The 14,514-nt window shown below is 39.8% G+C and overlaps 1 protein-coding gene across 4 annotated transcripts in view; it reads right to left on the bottom strand.

The window, feature by feature from the left end:
* Nucleotides 1-14,175, bottom strand: part of LOC128608109 (tight junction protein ZO-2) — a 57,565-nt gene extending 43,390 nt beyond the window's left edge. Inside the window, exons 1-2 of one of the 4 annotated variants that reach the window (XM_053625553.1) lie at nucleotides 13,905-14,175; nucleotides 13,204-13,332 (exon numbers count right to left, since the gene is read on the bottom strand). Coding sequence is in view for 3 of the 4 variants with exons in the window: in XM_053625549.1 (XP_053481524.1) it covers nucleotides 13,905-13,961 (57 nt within the window). In the remaining variant the exon portion in view is untranslated. Of the gene's footprint in view, nucleotides 1-211; nucleotides 3,560-9,282; nucleotides 10,179-13,203; nucleotides 13,333-13,904 lie in introns of those variants that run through there. The other 3 variants (XM_053625549.1, XM_053625550.1, XM_053625551.1) reach the window with 3 other exon arrangements.
* Nucleotides 14,176-14,514: the final 339 nt, after the last annotated feature.

The following is a 14,514-nucleotide window of genomic DNA, read 5'->3' as shown; positions in this document are numbered from 1 at the left end:
TATATGTGTGTGTCTGTATGTGTGTGTGTGTGTGTGTGTGTGAGAGGGCTCTGCAGCCGAGGTGGAGCACCATTTCAGGATTAAAGTCCAGCTACAAAAAGTCTATTCCTTCCTTGCACTGGAATGAACTCCAACACATGTTTTTTTTCCTTCTACAGCTATCAGGTGGAAGTTAATAATCACTCCATAGTGCATGCCATAGAAAGCTTACCTGCAGCACAAACCGAACTGCCATAATGCTCCCTTCTCATCCTGCTTCACATCTCATCCGTATTAATAAATCAAAAAAAACGACAAAAACATGACAGATCGCAGTGACAGGTCCTTCACCTGTAGTACTCCTGCAATGAACTGGAACAAAATAAAACAAGCAAATAGGGTGTCTTGTTCTGCCCACTGAGCTCCCCAGTGGCCAATCAGGTAAAGGGTATCTGTTGTGTGCTGTAAGGTAATCTGATGGACACCGGACACTCTCTCTTCGTGTACCGCGTGCTAACCTATGCCCCATGGGGCAAACGTTTCCTCCCTAACCCAGAGAGTGAGCGGCCCCTGCGGACAGGCAGGAGCCTTGCATCGTACTTCACGGCTTTAATGTCTAGAAGAAGTGTGTACGTGTTTTCAGTTCAGACGGAGGCTCCTTCAAAAGGACTTCTGGCTAAAACTGAAGTAGGGAGGATGGAAAAAAAAGATGCAGCACTGAGTATTTCCAAACCAGCACCAGGTTGATGAGATCAAAACATTTGAAGTGTTTTGGTACTAACAATAGATTGTACTCCCACAGGAAAACTTTTGCTTTGTAACTTGTTCTGAAGAAATAAACAATATTACGATGAATTAAGCAGCACAGGCTGTTCTCCGTTATATCTCCTAAAACTACTTACGAGAAAAGAGATTAAGATTTAATTCTAGGAAATTCTGAAGAGAAATGATACATAGCAAAAGTTTAATTGTGTAATTCCATATTGTTATTAAAACATTCAATCTTATTCATCTCATTTTCTAAGACAGACAGATTTAGACACAGAACTGTGAAACAATCCATGTGCCATTACTCAGAGGCAGAAATTCAGATGAGCAACTTGATAATCTATATATACCTATATAAAATATATATAAAAAAATTGAGACAAAATCTTTGCATTTACAGTATACAGTATAATGTATGTACTGCATGAGTGACTGATGTGTATGATGATATCAGAGGTCAGGGCTAAAGGAGTGTGCCTAATATAACTGAAGCAAAGCAGCTCATAGGATATGAAAGAGGTTAGAGATGGCTCTAAAACGGTATACGAGTTATTAATGCACATTACAGTACATTATTGTTTCTACAGTAACAGCTCATACTCAGGGAATTGAACGGCGGACGCTCCATGTAATAATAAACGCTGCAAGAAGCCATTGTTTCCTCATGGATAAAGCCATAAATCCTTGGTGCTGTGCTCAAAGTGCACTAAAGTTCAACTTTGACCAAGTTTACTCGTTTTCAAAGCGCAGCCAATAAGAAGAGCCTCTGAACGTGATGTAGCAAAGGTGTGCGTTTTCTCCGAACGATGACTAAAACCAGAATGTTGATGATGTTCGTGATTTAGATACATGCTGGATTAGGAAACATGCACAGTGGGATAGCTGTGTAAATGATCTCTGTTTTCAAACGTGTCTTGATGACGTATCCCTGCTTCAGCTTTTCCAGTGTCAGCACTTTGTAACAGTCGAGTTAAAGCTGTAACTTTAAATTAAAATAACATTTTAAAAAACTAAACAAATTGTAGTATGTTGAAATGAGTATCCCAAAAGGTACCCAGATGGTCTATTATTTCCAGGAGATTTTGTGGATCCATGGACACACTATTGCCCACAACCTTGTGCGATGGAGGAGGAGTTTTTGTGACGGTTCACTTTGCCGAATTTTAGAGAGGTGTAAATGAAATGTGGAAAAATAAATGAAGGGAATGGTAAATGAAATTATATAAAGGACTAAAGAATGAAGAAAAGCTGAAATGCTACGAGGAGTTTGTTTACAGTGACGGTGTGGGTAACTAGGCAACAACGTTCTCTTCCATTACATGACACGTTAGTATGTCCCAGTACTAGCATACTCTTTTGCTAGTACTGGGACATGTAAATGTATGTACTTCATCTTCATGAAAAAAAAAAAAGAGTACATACTTTTAGTGCATAGTATAAGTAGACGACTTGGGATGCAGCAAAAGTGTTTCACGCCTTACTTAAAATCTCATTCAGATGCTCTTTCAAACTAAAATAATCTTTATTTCATTTTTTTCTTTTTTTTTTATGATCTTAAGTCACACCATTTAGCCATTTATGATAATGAAACCTAATAACCTAAATGGGTATTAATTTAATTTCATTCATTCCTTCAGTTGCTCTTAAAGAGGCATTTAAGTGTAGGACTTATGTTCAGTATCCATCCATCCATCTTCTACAGCTTACTCCTTTTCAGGGTCACAGGGAACCTGGAGCCTATCCCAGGGAGCATCGGGCACGAGGCGGGGTACACCCTGGACAGGGTGCCCATCCATCGCAGGGCACACAATCACATACACACTCACACACCCATTCATATACTACGGACACTTTAGACACGCCAATCAGCCTACCATGCATGTCTTTGGACTGGGGGAGGAAACCGGAGTACCCGGAGGAAACCCCCCAGCACGGGGAGAACATGCAAACTCCGCACACACAGGGCCACGGTGGGACTCGAACCCTGGAGGTGTGAGGTGAACGTGCGAACCACTAAGCCACCGTGCGCCCACTTATGTACAGTATGACTAGGAGAAATAAATTAATATTTCTACTAGAATAGTTCTTTCCTGATTTAAAAAAAAAGACAAAATGTCAATGTAAACAGTCATTGTGAGTCAGCTCTGGAGAATCAGTTCTTGCTAAAAGGATTTATTTGTAGATACATGTCCTCTCGGGAAAAGTCCATTAAACTAGTGATAAAATGTGCATGGTTGAGTTTTATAAAAGTTTTATAAGTGCTCCAGCTCTCTCCCTCCTCCACAGAGCTGCTCTCCTCTCGGACACTCTCACTGTTCACGCTCGGCCTGGGTTGGGGTTTTATTGAAACACAATGGATGCTATTGAGTAAGAGCATCTCACAGAGCTGGCATAAACAACCTCTTATTCATTTTCCCCAATCCCTCGGGTTCACAGTGACTCACTTCTCTCTTCCTCCTCCTCCTCCTCCTCGTCCCAGCTGTCTGCCTGAGATCAGACTCACTAAATGAGATTTTGATTTGCTCACATGTTTGGAATTCCTCACGGATTGTGGAATGTTCAGAAATAGATAGTATCAGGGGCCGTGCGTATACAACGTGAAAACAGAAAAAAATGTCAATCAGGAAGAGAAGAAAAACATCAAACATGGCATTTAAAGATGAGACAGAAAAAATGTCTTATTCATGCATTGGCTGCAGTTGTGTGCAAAAGTTTGCACATCCTTAGAACAAGATTATACAGAAAACGTTGAACAGTTGTTCGTTCTGTATAAAAAAAACAACAAAAATAGTGAAATTAGTGTTACAATATTGAAACTTTTGAAGCAAATTTTTTAATATTATATAAATATTCTTTAATAAGTTGTATGCTCATCTTTTTCATTTGTAATTACCTCCTAGCACTTTCATATTGTTTGAGTGTAATTTGGATCCTTGTAGTTGTTATATTTCTCCTTTTACTTCATAACACATGTGTCCTAGCACTTCCAGATGTTTCTTCAAACCAGGTGCGGAGACCAAGCCGTTGATTTTTCCTTGTTTTAACTTCTTAAACACTTTTTATTGTGGACAAAGTGTATAATGAACATACTTATATGTTTAGTTTATTATATTCTATAGTAAAGAAAAAAACGTAACTTTAAAACCATGTGTGGATGCAAACATCTAAAAAAAAAATTTGAATATCGTGGAAAATATATTTTTTTTCCGTAATTTAATTCTAAAAGTGGAACTTTCACATATTCTAGATTCATTACACATAAAGTGAAATATTTGAAGCCTTTTTATTTGAGCTTACAGCTCATGGAAATCAAAACTCCACTATCTATAATTATTAGAATAAAGAATTTATGATACAGAAATGTCGACCTGAGAAGAGCTCTGATCAGTTAATTAACTCAAAACACCTGCACTTCATTTGGAAATCAAGGTCCCAGAGTCTGGAGGAAGAGTGGAGAAGCACAGAATCCGAGCTGCTTGAAGTCCAGTGTGAAGTTTCCACAGTCAGTGATGATTTGAGGTGCCATGTCACCTGCTGGTGTTGGTCCACTGTGTTTTCTCAAGTCGAGAGTCAATGCAGCGTCTACCAGGAGATTTTAGAGCACTTCATGCTTCCATCTGCTGACAAGGGGACAAGCTAAACCCCACAGAGACCCCGTAGAGAATCTACGAGAGACACCAGAACCAACAATACAGACGAGCTGAAGGCTGTTATCAAAGCAACCTGGGCTTCCAGAACACCTCAGCAGTGCCACAGGCTGATTGCCTCCAGGCCACGCCACATCGATGCAGTAATTCATGCAAAAGGATTAAAGCCCCGACCAAGTATTGAGTGCATAAATTAACATAGTTTTCAGAAGGTCGATATTTCTCTATTATAAATTCTTTATTGTAATATTTTGAGATACTGGATTTTTGATTTCCATGAGCTGTACGCTGTAATCATTAAGATTAAAACAAATAATTCACTTTATGTGCAATGAATCTAGAATGTATGAAAGTTCCACTTTTTGAATTAAATTACAGAAAAAAAAAACTTTTCCACCATATTCTAATTTTTTGAGATGCGCCTGTATAGTATCTAACTATTTTAAACACCAAGGCACAATGAAATACTTATTTAATTACAGCTATACATGCTGAGAAATGGCAGATCATCATTAAGCGATGCTTACATTGCTACGTAGCATGTTCCTGCATCAGTGGCTACTCCCTCAGGACTTCACTATCAGCTCTGATATCAAACGCTCGGGATCCGTTCATTGTTCCTCCTAGAATCTGCAGGAAGTTACACACTTTCTAGAGGCAATACAGAGCGCCATGGCCCAAAGTGGTGCACTGAAATACTTTTAAAATAAGTTTATCATGGTTACAGTACATTGCTAGCAAAAAAACCCAAAACAAAACAAAACAAAAAAAACAGTATGTAATACCTTTTTGTCAAAGAATGCATTGCTGCCAAAACAATTTAATGTGAACAAGGAAAATCCGTCCGTAATTAAAGTGCTTCCCAGGGGGAATCGAAATATTAAGTCTTTAAAACTGATGCCTGCCAGCTTTAGCAAACATCCTGTTATTGCAAAACAGTGGGAGTGTGCAGAATATAAATTGGCTTAATTTACTCAAATTAACACGGAGATTAAAAAGACAGAGACCACGCCCTGATGAAATGAGCCATGAATGATTGAAAAACCGAAACTGTCATTCGGTTTCACCCTGTGAGACATGAAGCGATCAGGAGTGTGAGCATGAATCTTCCCAGATATCGTAACCATGATCTCTATGATAGTATTCGTTCTTGATTGCACAGCTCGATGTGGGATCGACATTAAAACTCAAAGGCGTAGCGAAGATCAGAGAGAAAAACAAACTGTACGAGAACTAGTCTGTAAATGTTTCTCATCCTGTGGGACTACAGATAATACTGAGGTCATTTGTCATGCTCTAAAAGGAAATAACAACCTAGGAACATCACATAGTTTTAACATGGCATTTTCAAGGAAGGGAAAAAGTTGTTTTTTTTTCCCTTTTCTTTTTTAACCTAGACTTCACAACAGAGAGGTTTTGGGCTACAACATTCCACTAACAAATAATAACACACTGGTCATGAGTTTCTTAACCTTTTTAAATTTCAGCAGGAGTGAAAACAGTCCCATGTAGTTCATAACAAAAGTCAACCGGTACGTAGCACAAAGGTCTAAAAGATCAAAATAGACTGCATGGATTTTGCCTTGTGGAGGAAGACAAACACCATGAGGTAACTGCCAGCTGTGGTGAGAAGTATCATCCTCCCACAGGCTCATCATAACAAGCAGTTAAGAAAAAATAACCAGATCAAGTTCAATCCCTTAATAGCTTTGTTCCAAAACACCCATCATCTCCCTTACCGGCTTTTTATTTATTTATTTATTTTACATGCAGTGACTCAAACTGGGCGTCGACTTGCAGCCCAGCTCCAATTTGAATATGTACTCATATATGAAAAAAGCTGCAAATGTTTGATTGTGTAAGGTGAGGTATTTGTTTAGGTAGACCACAAATTATATTGCCAGGCATTCTACTCCAACAACGCAGCACACTACAGACTGAAATAATGAGTCTTTATTAGTCATATATACATTAGAGCACAGTGAAATTCTTTTCTTCGCATATCCCAGCATGTTAGGAAGTCGGGGTTAGAGTGCAGGGTCAGCCATGATACAGCGCCCCTGGAGCAGAGAGGGTTAAGGGCTTTGCTCAAGGGCCCAGGTGGCAGCTTGGCAGTCAGGGGCTTGAACCCCTGACCTTCCGATCAGAAACCCAGAGCCTGGCAGTGCTGGGGCTTGAACTCCCGACCTCCTGATCAGTAACCCAGAGCCTTAACCATCAAGCCACTGCGTCAAGCCACTGCCTTGGTACTATGGTAACACTTATTCCCAATTACTCAGCCAACTACTGAACAGAAAATCAAAAAAATATCTCCAGAGATGTGGTGACAAACGGATGTTATCAGAACATTCAGTAATAGGCTACATGGCCAAAAGTATGTGGATAGCTCACCATGACTGCATTTCCCTTCACTGGAACTAAAGGGCCCAACCCTGTTCGAGCATGAGCAATCCACTGTGCAAAAAGCGAGCTCCTTGAAAAAATAGTTTGCCAAGGTCGAAGTAGAAGAATTTGAGTGGCCTGCACAGAGTCCTGCCCTCAACCACACTGAACACCTTTGGCATGAACTGGAACCCTGACTGCACCCCAGACCTCCTCTCCTGACATCAGCATCTGACCTCACTAATACTCTTGTGTCTGAATGGTCCAAATCCCCACAGCCACATATGGGTGTCATGGTCAGGTGTCCACATACTTTTGGCCTTAAAGTCCATATCCGAGACGCTTTAAAAGGATAAGCTGTAATGTTACAAAACAATAATGTTCCTGAAATGTTCCAAAAACATCCAAAGTAATGAGGGTTGTGTTGATAATGTTCTTAGGACGTTAAAACAACGTTCCACATAAAACATTATGAAAACATTAGGGAACATTATGGAAACTTTAGGGAACATAATTGGAACGTTTGCGTTAACATTCATAAATGTTAGGGGAAAATTTTGATTTCAGAAGCATTACATAAGAAGCATTACATGTGAAATTTTCTGTCTTAAGCCAAATTTTTGGCTAATTCCTTTGCAAGGGTCATGCAACATCAGCCAATACCTGAAGTGTGTAGGTGTGATGTGTTTCTAATTTGTTTGTGATACGAAACATCATGTTAGCTGACGTCTTCGCACACCGCTATGTGCCGCTAGCCTGTTAACTTGTTAAGCAGAATATTATTACTAGGTTCATTTAGTAGGCAATTAATAAATATCATCTAAAACATCATCAGATTTTCACACAAGAACTAAATGTAGACAAAGAGAACCCAAATAAACAAATGAGACAAAAATATTACACTTGGTCAATTATTTATTGAGGAAAATGATCCAATATTGCAAATCTCGGAGGGGCAAAACCTTGATAGGATTAGCGGTTAATCTGAAGTTGAAATTAGAGTCAGGTGTTTTCGATCAATGGGATGACAATCAGGTGTTATTAGTGAGCACCCTATTTTATTTAGAGAATGTTTGTGGAAGTGTATCAAGGTCATATTTCTGCAGATATATAGAAAATTCTAAAGGGTTCACAAACTTTCAAGCACCACTGTATGCTGTTACAGGCTACTGTTGTATCAAACAGAGTGTCCTGAAACAGAAATAATAAACAGTACCTCCAGGTTCAGTCTTTCATAAAGAATGTGACCTCAGCCTCTTGCGCTTGTTTTCTATTGGCCCTCCAAAATTGGCAAATTCACAGGGTTAAAGTTCATCTAGACGAACTTGGCTCAAAGTGAAACGGGAAGAGGTGAGGGCGCAAAGCACCAAAGCAAATCCCTCTTCACCCACGGATTTCATTGATGCGTGGTGTGACCACGGCGTTATCTATAAAAATACAGTGTGGCGCTCTTTAGTGTGGTCTAACTACCCCAGATCTTAAAGTCACAAGCCAGAGCTTGCGGTCGTAATTTAACCAATATCGCGACTGTGTTTAATTACTTGAGGAAGCCGAAAATCATGATTAAAAAGTATTATTATTAATTGTGCATCTTTACATCATTTCAGTAACTAATAAGCCGAGTCCATGCGGAGTCAAACCTGCCGAGCTCTCTATCTGAGGTGTAGACAAGAGTGGTGTAGTGAAGGCCCATTGATCTGTACACAGCACGAGACAAACATGCGAACACAACAAATGCAAACAGAGTCTTTGTGTGCCTGGAGTAAAACAAGCTGCACCATGGGAACTCACTGCTTCCTCTATGAATACTCACACCAAAACCAACTTCTCTCTACGAATACACTATCATTCATTCTTTCTAAAGCACAGAACAAGATATACTGATGCCCAAAAAAAAAAAAAAGAGAACACCCTCGTAAAACATTTATTTTAAAAAAAAAAAAAATGATCACAACAGGAAATAAAAAGGCAAAATGCCACTGGGAGGATAAAAGGAAACTGGGGGGAGAGATCAGGCTATTTGGATGATTAAGCCTAATTAAGAGTCCTCCCTCTTCACATGCTTCCTCATGGGGGACTATGAGGTTAGATCCCAGCTGCTCAGAAACCGCACAGTCAGATCTCACATATCTCTGACTAAGACTAGACCTCGAGGTTTAGCGTCTCCCACCAGCTGTCCATGTAACTGGAACCATTAGGATATAAAAGGTTAAAACTGGCCCAAGATCAGAACTCACTTGAGGGTATACTCTTAAAGGAAAACAATCAATGACTGCATGGTGTGATGCACCATTAAGCAAAGCGGAGTTACTGTAACCACCTCGAAGTCGATTAGTGTCCAAAGTGTTTCATTCCTCTTATACCACAGCAATTCAACAATGATTCAAATGCTTCATTTCTTAAAGAACGACACACTGTATGTTTTATGTGTTATGGGAAGCATGCAAAACAAGTTTGTTCCCGCGATCACTTACGTTATAACAGCTATAAACAGTGCTTCCCTCACCAGTGCAGGGTTATTAATATCCATCCATCCATCCATCTTCTACCGCTTACTCCTTCTTCAGGGTCGTGGGGGAACCTGGAGCCAATCCCAGGGAGCATCGGGCACAAGGCGGGGTACACCCTGGACAGGGTGCCAGTCCATCGCAGGGCACAATCACATACACACTCACACACCCATTCATACACTATGGACACTTTAGACACGCCAATCAGCCTACCATGCATGTCTTTGGACTGGGGGAGGAAACCGGAGTAGGGTTATTAATATATAGTTTAAAAAATATATATAACTGGTTTTTATTTTTATTTCGTTTTTGTAATTTTGGTTTTCAATTTCAGTTTCATTTCAATGCTGCATAAATAGTTTTGGTTTCATTTTTATCTTTCGGAAATCGTTACTTTTAGTTTGTATTTTGTTTTAGTATCATTTTAATATCATGGTAAAAGCCTTGATATTTGTAAATGTGTATTTGACAAAGGTAGAATAAATGATCAAAAGATCATTATCTAATGTCTAACAAGCTACAAAAATCACTCGCTGAATTTCAGTCATTTACGGGGGCGCACGGTGGCTTAGTGGTTAGCACGTTCACCTCACACCTCCAGGGTTGGGGGTTCGATTCCCACCGCGGCCCTGTGTGTGCGGCGTTTGCATGTTCTCCCCATGCTGCGGGGGTTTCTCCGGATACTCCGGTTTCCTCCCCCAGTCCAAAGACATGCATGGTAGGTGGACTGGCATGTCCAAAGTGTCCGTAGTGTGCGAATGTGTGTGCACAAGGAGCCTCCCCTGGCGCACCCTGGGAAGCGTTCAGTATCATACTGCTGAGTTAATAATAAGAATCTTAATAAGATATTATTAAAAATGCAGCTTTTCATGTTACAGAGTAACTGAAAACCCCTCGATCCTGAAGACTTCCTCATGTCGGAAAACTTCATATTAGAGCTGTTTCAAAGTGCTGACACTGTAGACTCCTTCTACAAAATGCTACATAGACATCTCTTCACAGAAAACCTATCAACTAAAACACGTTCTTAATCAGTTAATGTTGAGCGTCAGCCATACAAGTACAAGTGTATGTTGTTACTATAGAAACAAAAACATATTAAAGTGAGCACATTATTATGGACCTGTGGTTTGTTTTGCAGTTGAATTACTGTCTGAGCTGCTGTTATAGAAAATTAATTAACACTTTCTGGCCAATCAGATTTGAGTATACAACAGCACTGTTATATAAGGGAGCATAAAATGTTGCAATTTTAATATTCAATGTTAAAAAAAATGAAATATTTTTATGAAATTAAATGAATGGGTTTGTCATATTTTAAGAATATTTTTAAAGCCTTTTGTACTCTGATTTTTTCAGTCCGTACAGGATTTTGGGGAGATTTTTTGTGATTGTTTCAACCAAAATGCTTGATTTTGCTGCGCCTTTTTTGAAACCGTGCGATGCAATTTGCAGAGTTTTTTGTCCTTTTTTTTTGCAGAAAAGTACTTACATTGGCGAAAATGGAATTGCACAAAATTGTTTTGCACGGTCTTACACGGTGATGTTTGTTGGTAAATGAGACGTTTTAGCTGTACTTATGTTCAACGCCTGTGAATCTAAGAGGACTTTGGCTGAATGCGCGTTGCGATGACGTCACATGACGCGTCTTGGTCCAAATCGACAAAAAATCTGCTGTAATTTGAAAAATTGCAAGCTCCTCCGTATATTGCGGTGTTTGCTTGACTTTGCATTAATTTCTGCGATCACAAAATCGCAAAATCCTGCAGGGACTGTTTTTTAGTGTTGATCCATACACTGTACCCTAGAGCTCAACGATTCAGCACTTTGTTTTTCAGAATGCAGCAGGATCAATTTTTTTATGCACTATTAAAAAAGTGCATTACATAGACTATGTGATATCCAGCTAATACGTTATTTTCCAAAAAAAAAAAAAAACGGGGGGGCGGGGGGGGGGGGGGGGCTAGTTTAATATCTAGAAAAAATAATTACTTAAAATAATTAAAAAAAAAAAAAAAAAAAAAGGTCAAATGGAATATATTCTGTACAAAATTCTATTTACGTTTAAATCAGGTACTTGTTGCAGGGAAGAAATAGAGTTGGTCAATGTTATACAAGTACTAACCTAACACATGATGTCTTGCAGAAGTTTAATGGGATGTAATTTACCACAGTACTGATATTATGTCATAAGATCACCTAACTCTACTATGCTTACTCACTGTAAATACAGACAGGTTTCTTGCTGTGATTGTCAAATAATCTCATCCTGACATATACACCCTGTTCATGAAATGCTAAATAATGGGGCCCATAATCCCCAGGCTAAGCTGTTCCCCACTGCGCCAAGCCAGACACACTATAATGAGCTCGATGAGTGTCCGCTGGGGGTTCACTCACACACACGCAATTTCAGCTGCCCTCTAGGATGAAGCAACTCCATCCAATAATACTTCCTAAGGCTCTAGGCCCCAATATTATTGCAAATTTTAAACATTTAAAAAAAAAAAAGTTAACATTTACTAAAGCCTAAAAATCAGGGGCGTGTCCACACAGGTGGTGCTGGATGGCAGGTACAAGTATAAATAAGCCTCTCACGGTCCCCATCGCATTGTAGATACAGTCAGCTTCAGAATTATTGGACTTTATCGGCACACCCATATTTGGGACTCTCTGCCACCTCCCTATAATGCTTGAAGAGATCAAGGAATGCCCTGATCGTCCCTTGCAGCCTCTCGTGTTCAGCTCACCCAACAGATTTTCAGTAGAGTTAAGATCAGAGGACTGGGGTGGTCATGTCAAAAGCTGGATTCAGTGGATGTTGAACCATTTTTATGTGGATGTCAATGTATATTTTGGATCATCATCCTGCTGAAATATCCAACCATGACCCAGTTATAACTTCTTGGCAGACTCAACCAGATTTTGATTCATAATGAAACGTATCCTAACATCGTTCTCAGGGACTTTGTAGGAAAAAGAGCCGACAACACAGATCCTACAGTAGTTTCTTTTCCATATAACCGCTCATCTTCTTATGCAAAACCTACCCTGCATGCTTGTTGCCAGAAAGCTCTATTTTTGCCTCATCTAACCAAAGAAGTTCTAACATGCCTTCCAGAAGTTTCCACAATAGTTTGCTGGCATGGTGGTGGTGTCTAATTGTATACTTGGTGACCACATCTTCTGAAAATATCTGCCTGTGATCTTTGGAGAAATGTTTGCCGTCTGCTTAAATAAGGAGTATTTCCAGGCAGCTTCACTACAGCTCCTGTTATTCCATCCATGCATTTTCTGTAATGCTTATGTTACACTGGGTCACAGAGGAGCCTATCCCAGGGAACGCGAGGGACACCCTGGACCGGATGCCAAGCCATCGCAGGGCACAACTGGAAACACATACACACAATTTGGAAATGTCAATCAGCTAACAACACATGTCTTTGGACTGGAGGAGGAAACTGGAGTACCCGGAGGAAACCCTCAAAGCACGGAAAGAACATGCAAACTCTGCTCACACAGGGCGAAAGCGAGATTCGAACCCCCAACCCTGAAGGTGTGAGGCATATGTGCCACTGTGTCCCCTACAACCCAATGTGAATGTCAATTAAAAAGTATAAGAACTTTTACCACCTCAAGCAACACAGACAGGAACTTGCTGGCAATGAAACTGACATGACTCATTTGAATATCAGCCTAGTACTAACTAATGTTGAGGAAGAACAGCTGGATTTAAAGTGCACCTATTATGGTTTTTCAAATATTACCTTTCATGTAGTGTATTTGAGCTGTTTGTGAATGTAAAAAGTCTGCAAAGTTCCAAAAATCAAAGCGCATGACAAACTGAGTTATTGATTCCTAAAAGAAGGCACCGATTCTGAACAGCTGAAACGAGTCGTTAGTGATTCCATACTTACTTCCTGTACAAACCTAAGTAGTTTTGTAACAAAAAGCCCCGCCTCTAGTCTTCATCAACTGCTCGCTGACAGCAGTAGACCAATCACAACAGACTGGGACATCTCACCAATCAGAGCAGAGTATGCTCTCTGAAAGGAGGAGTTTCGAATGAATCCTTTAGAACGGATCATTTAACGAGTCATTTTTTTCACACTGGAGAGGAAAAGGTAATGTTGCAATTTAAACTATGAGCGCATTAAAGTGTTTTTTGACCATGGATACATGTAAATCTATTGTAGGAGACCTCAAACAAAATTAGGCACGTTTCAAAACCATAAGTGCAAAACCATTAAGAGGAAAACGCAACAAGTGGATAAGATACAAACTGAATCCCAAATAGAACTGAACCAAATAAATGTATAGGTTGCTGCATAGTATATATAGAGCACCATCATCCTACCCTACATAGTGCACTTATGTAGGGAACACAACGCCGTTTGGGATTCAAGCCATTCCACTCCACTCTCAGGACCAAGTTTTTGAAATAGCTTAAGGTCATTCACAAATTTAGGCTACCTAGTTGAGTCCATTCTTATCGTTAAAAACAAACAAACAAACAAACAAACAAACACGGGTGCTATTCAGTAAAGACCTTAAGATTATAAACAATATATTTACATACTTTTAAAAGCGTAATTCAATCGTTTATGAGTCTACTTACTCCTCCATTCTGGTTTTTATTCGGATACGCAGTTCTTCCTCCTCCTCTGACAGGCATCCTGCACTCTTCAGGACCAAATCTATGTATATATGTCAGAAATGAGCTCAAGTGTACACTTTTTCTTAAAAGTCCTTATCTTGTTAAACTACGCATGGCAACTGTCAGACGGTCCTTCAAACAATCCTCCTGACACTACAGCCTCCTGGTCGCACTTTCCATAAGGTAGAGGAAAAGCCTGAGAAACATTTTTACAGCGAGCGACTTTCAACCAAGCCAACCCACTTCACGATCATACCGTGACGCGGGAAGGGGCGGGGGTGTTTGTTTTACCTCTACTCAACAATGTTGATAAAATCACGAAGTATACAAATAAACCAAAAACACAGAAAGGGCGATGAGAATCAAAGACGTTTATTCAGGGACTCCTAATAAAAAAGGCTGACACATGTAACGAGTGCGAATTTCTTATTCACTTTGCCACACCCCTGCCCCTTAAAAATGGACTCGTCCAGCTGGCAACATTGATTTAACTGTTCTCTCTGAAAGTTACATGATAACAAACAGAACTGTGTGTGTTTTGGGGCTTGACTTTACAGACTGAAATAAAATA

The sequence above is a fragment of the Ictalurus furcatus genome, chromosome 5 (assembly GCF_023375685.1).
Source record: "Ictalurus furcatus strain D&B chromosome 5, Billie_1.0, whole genome shotgun sequence".
Lineage (NCBI taxonomy): Eukaryota > Metazoa > Chordata > Actinopteri > Siluriformes > Ictaluridae > Ictalurus > Ictalurus furcatus.
The sequence above is the reverse complement of the archived record's forward strand: the minus strand, read 5'-3'. Positions and strand labels throughout refer to the sequence as shown.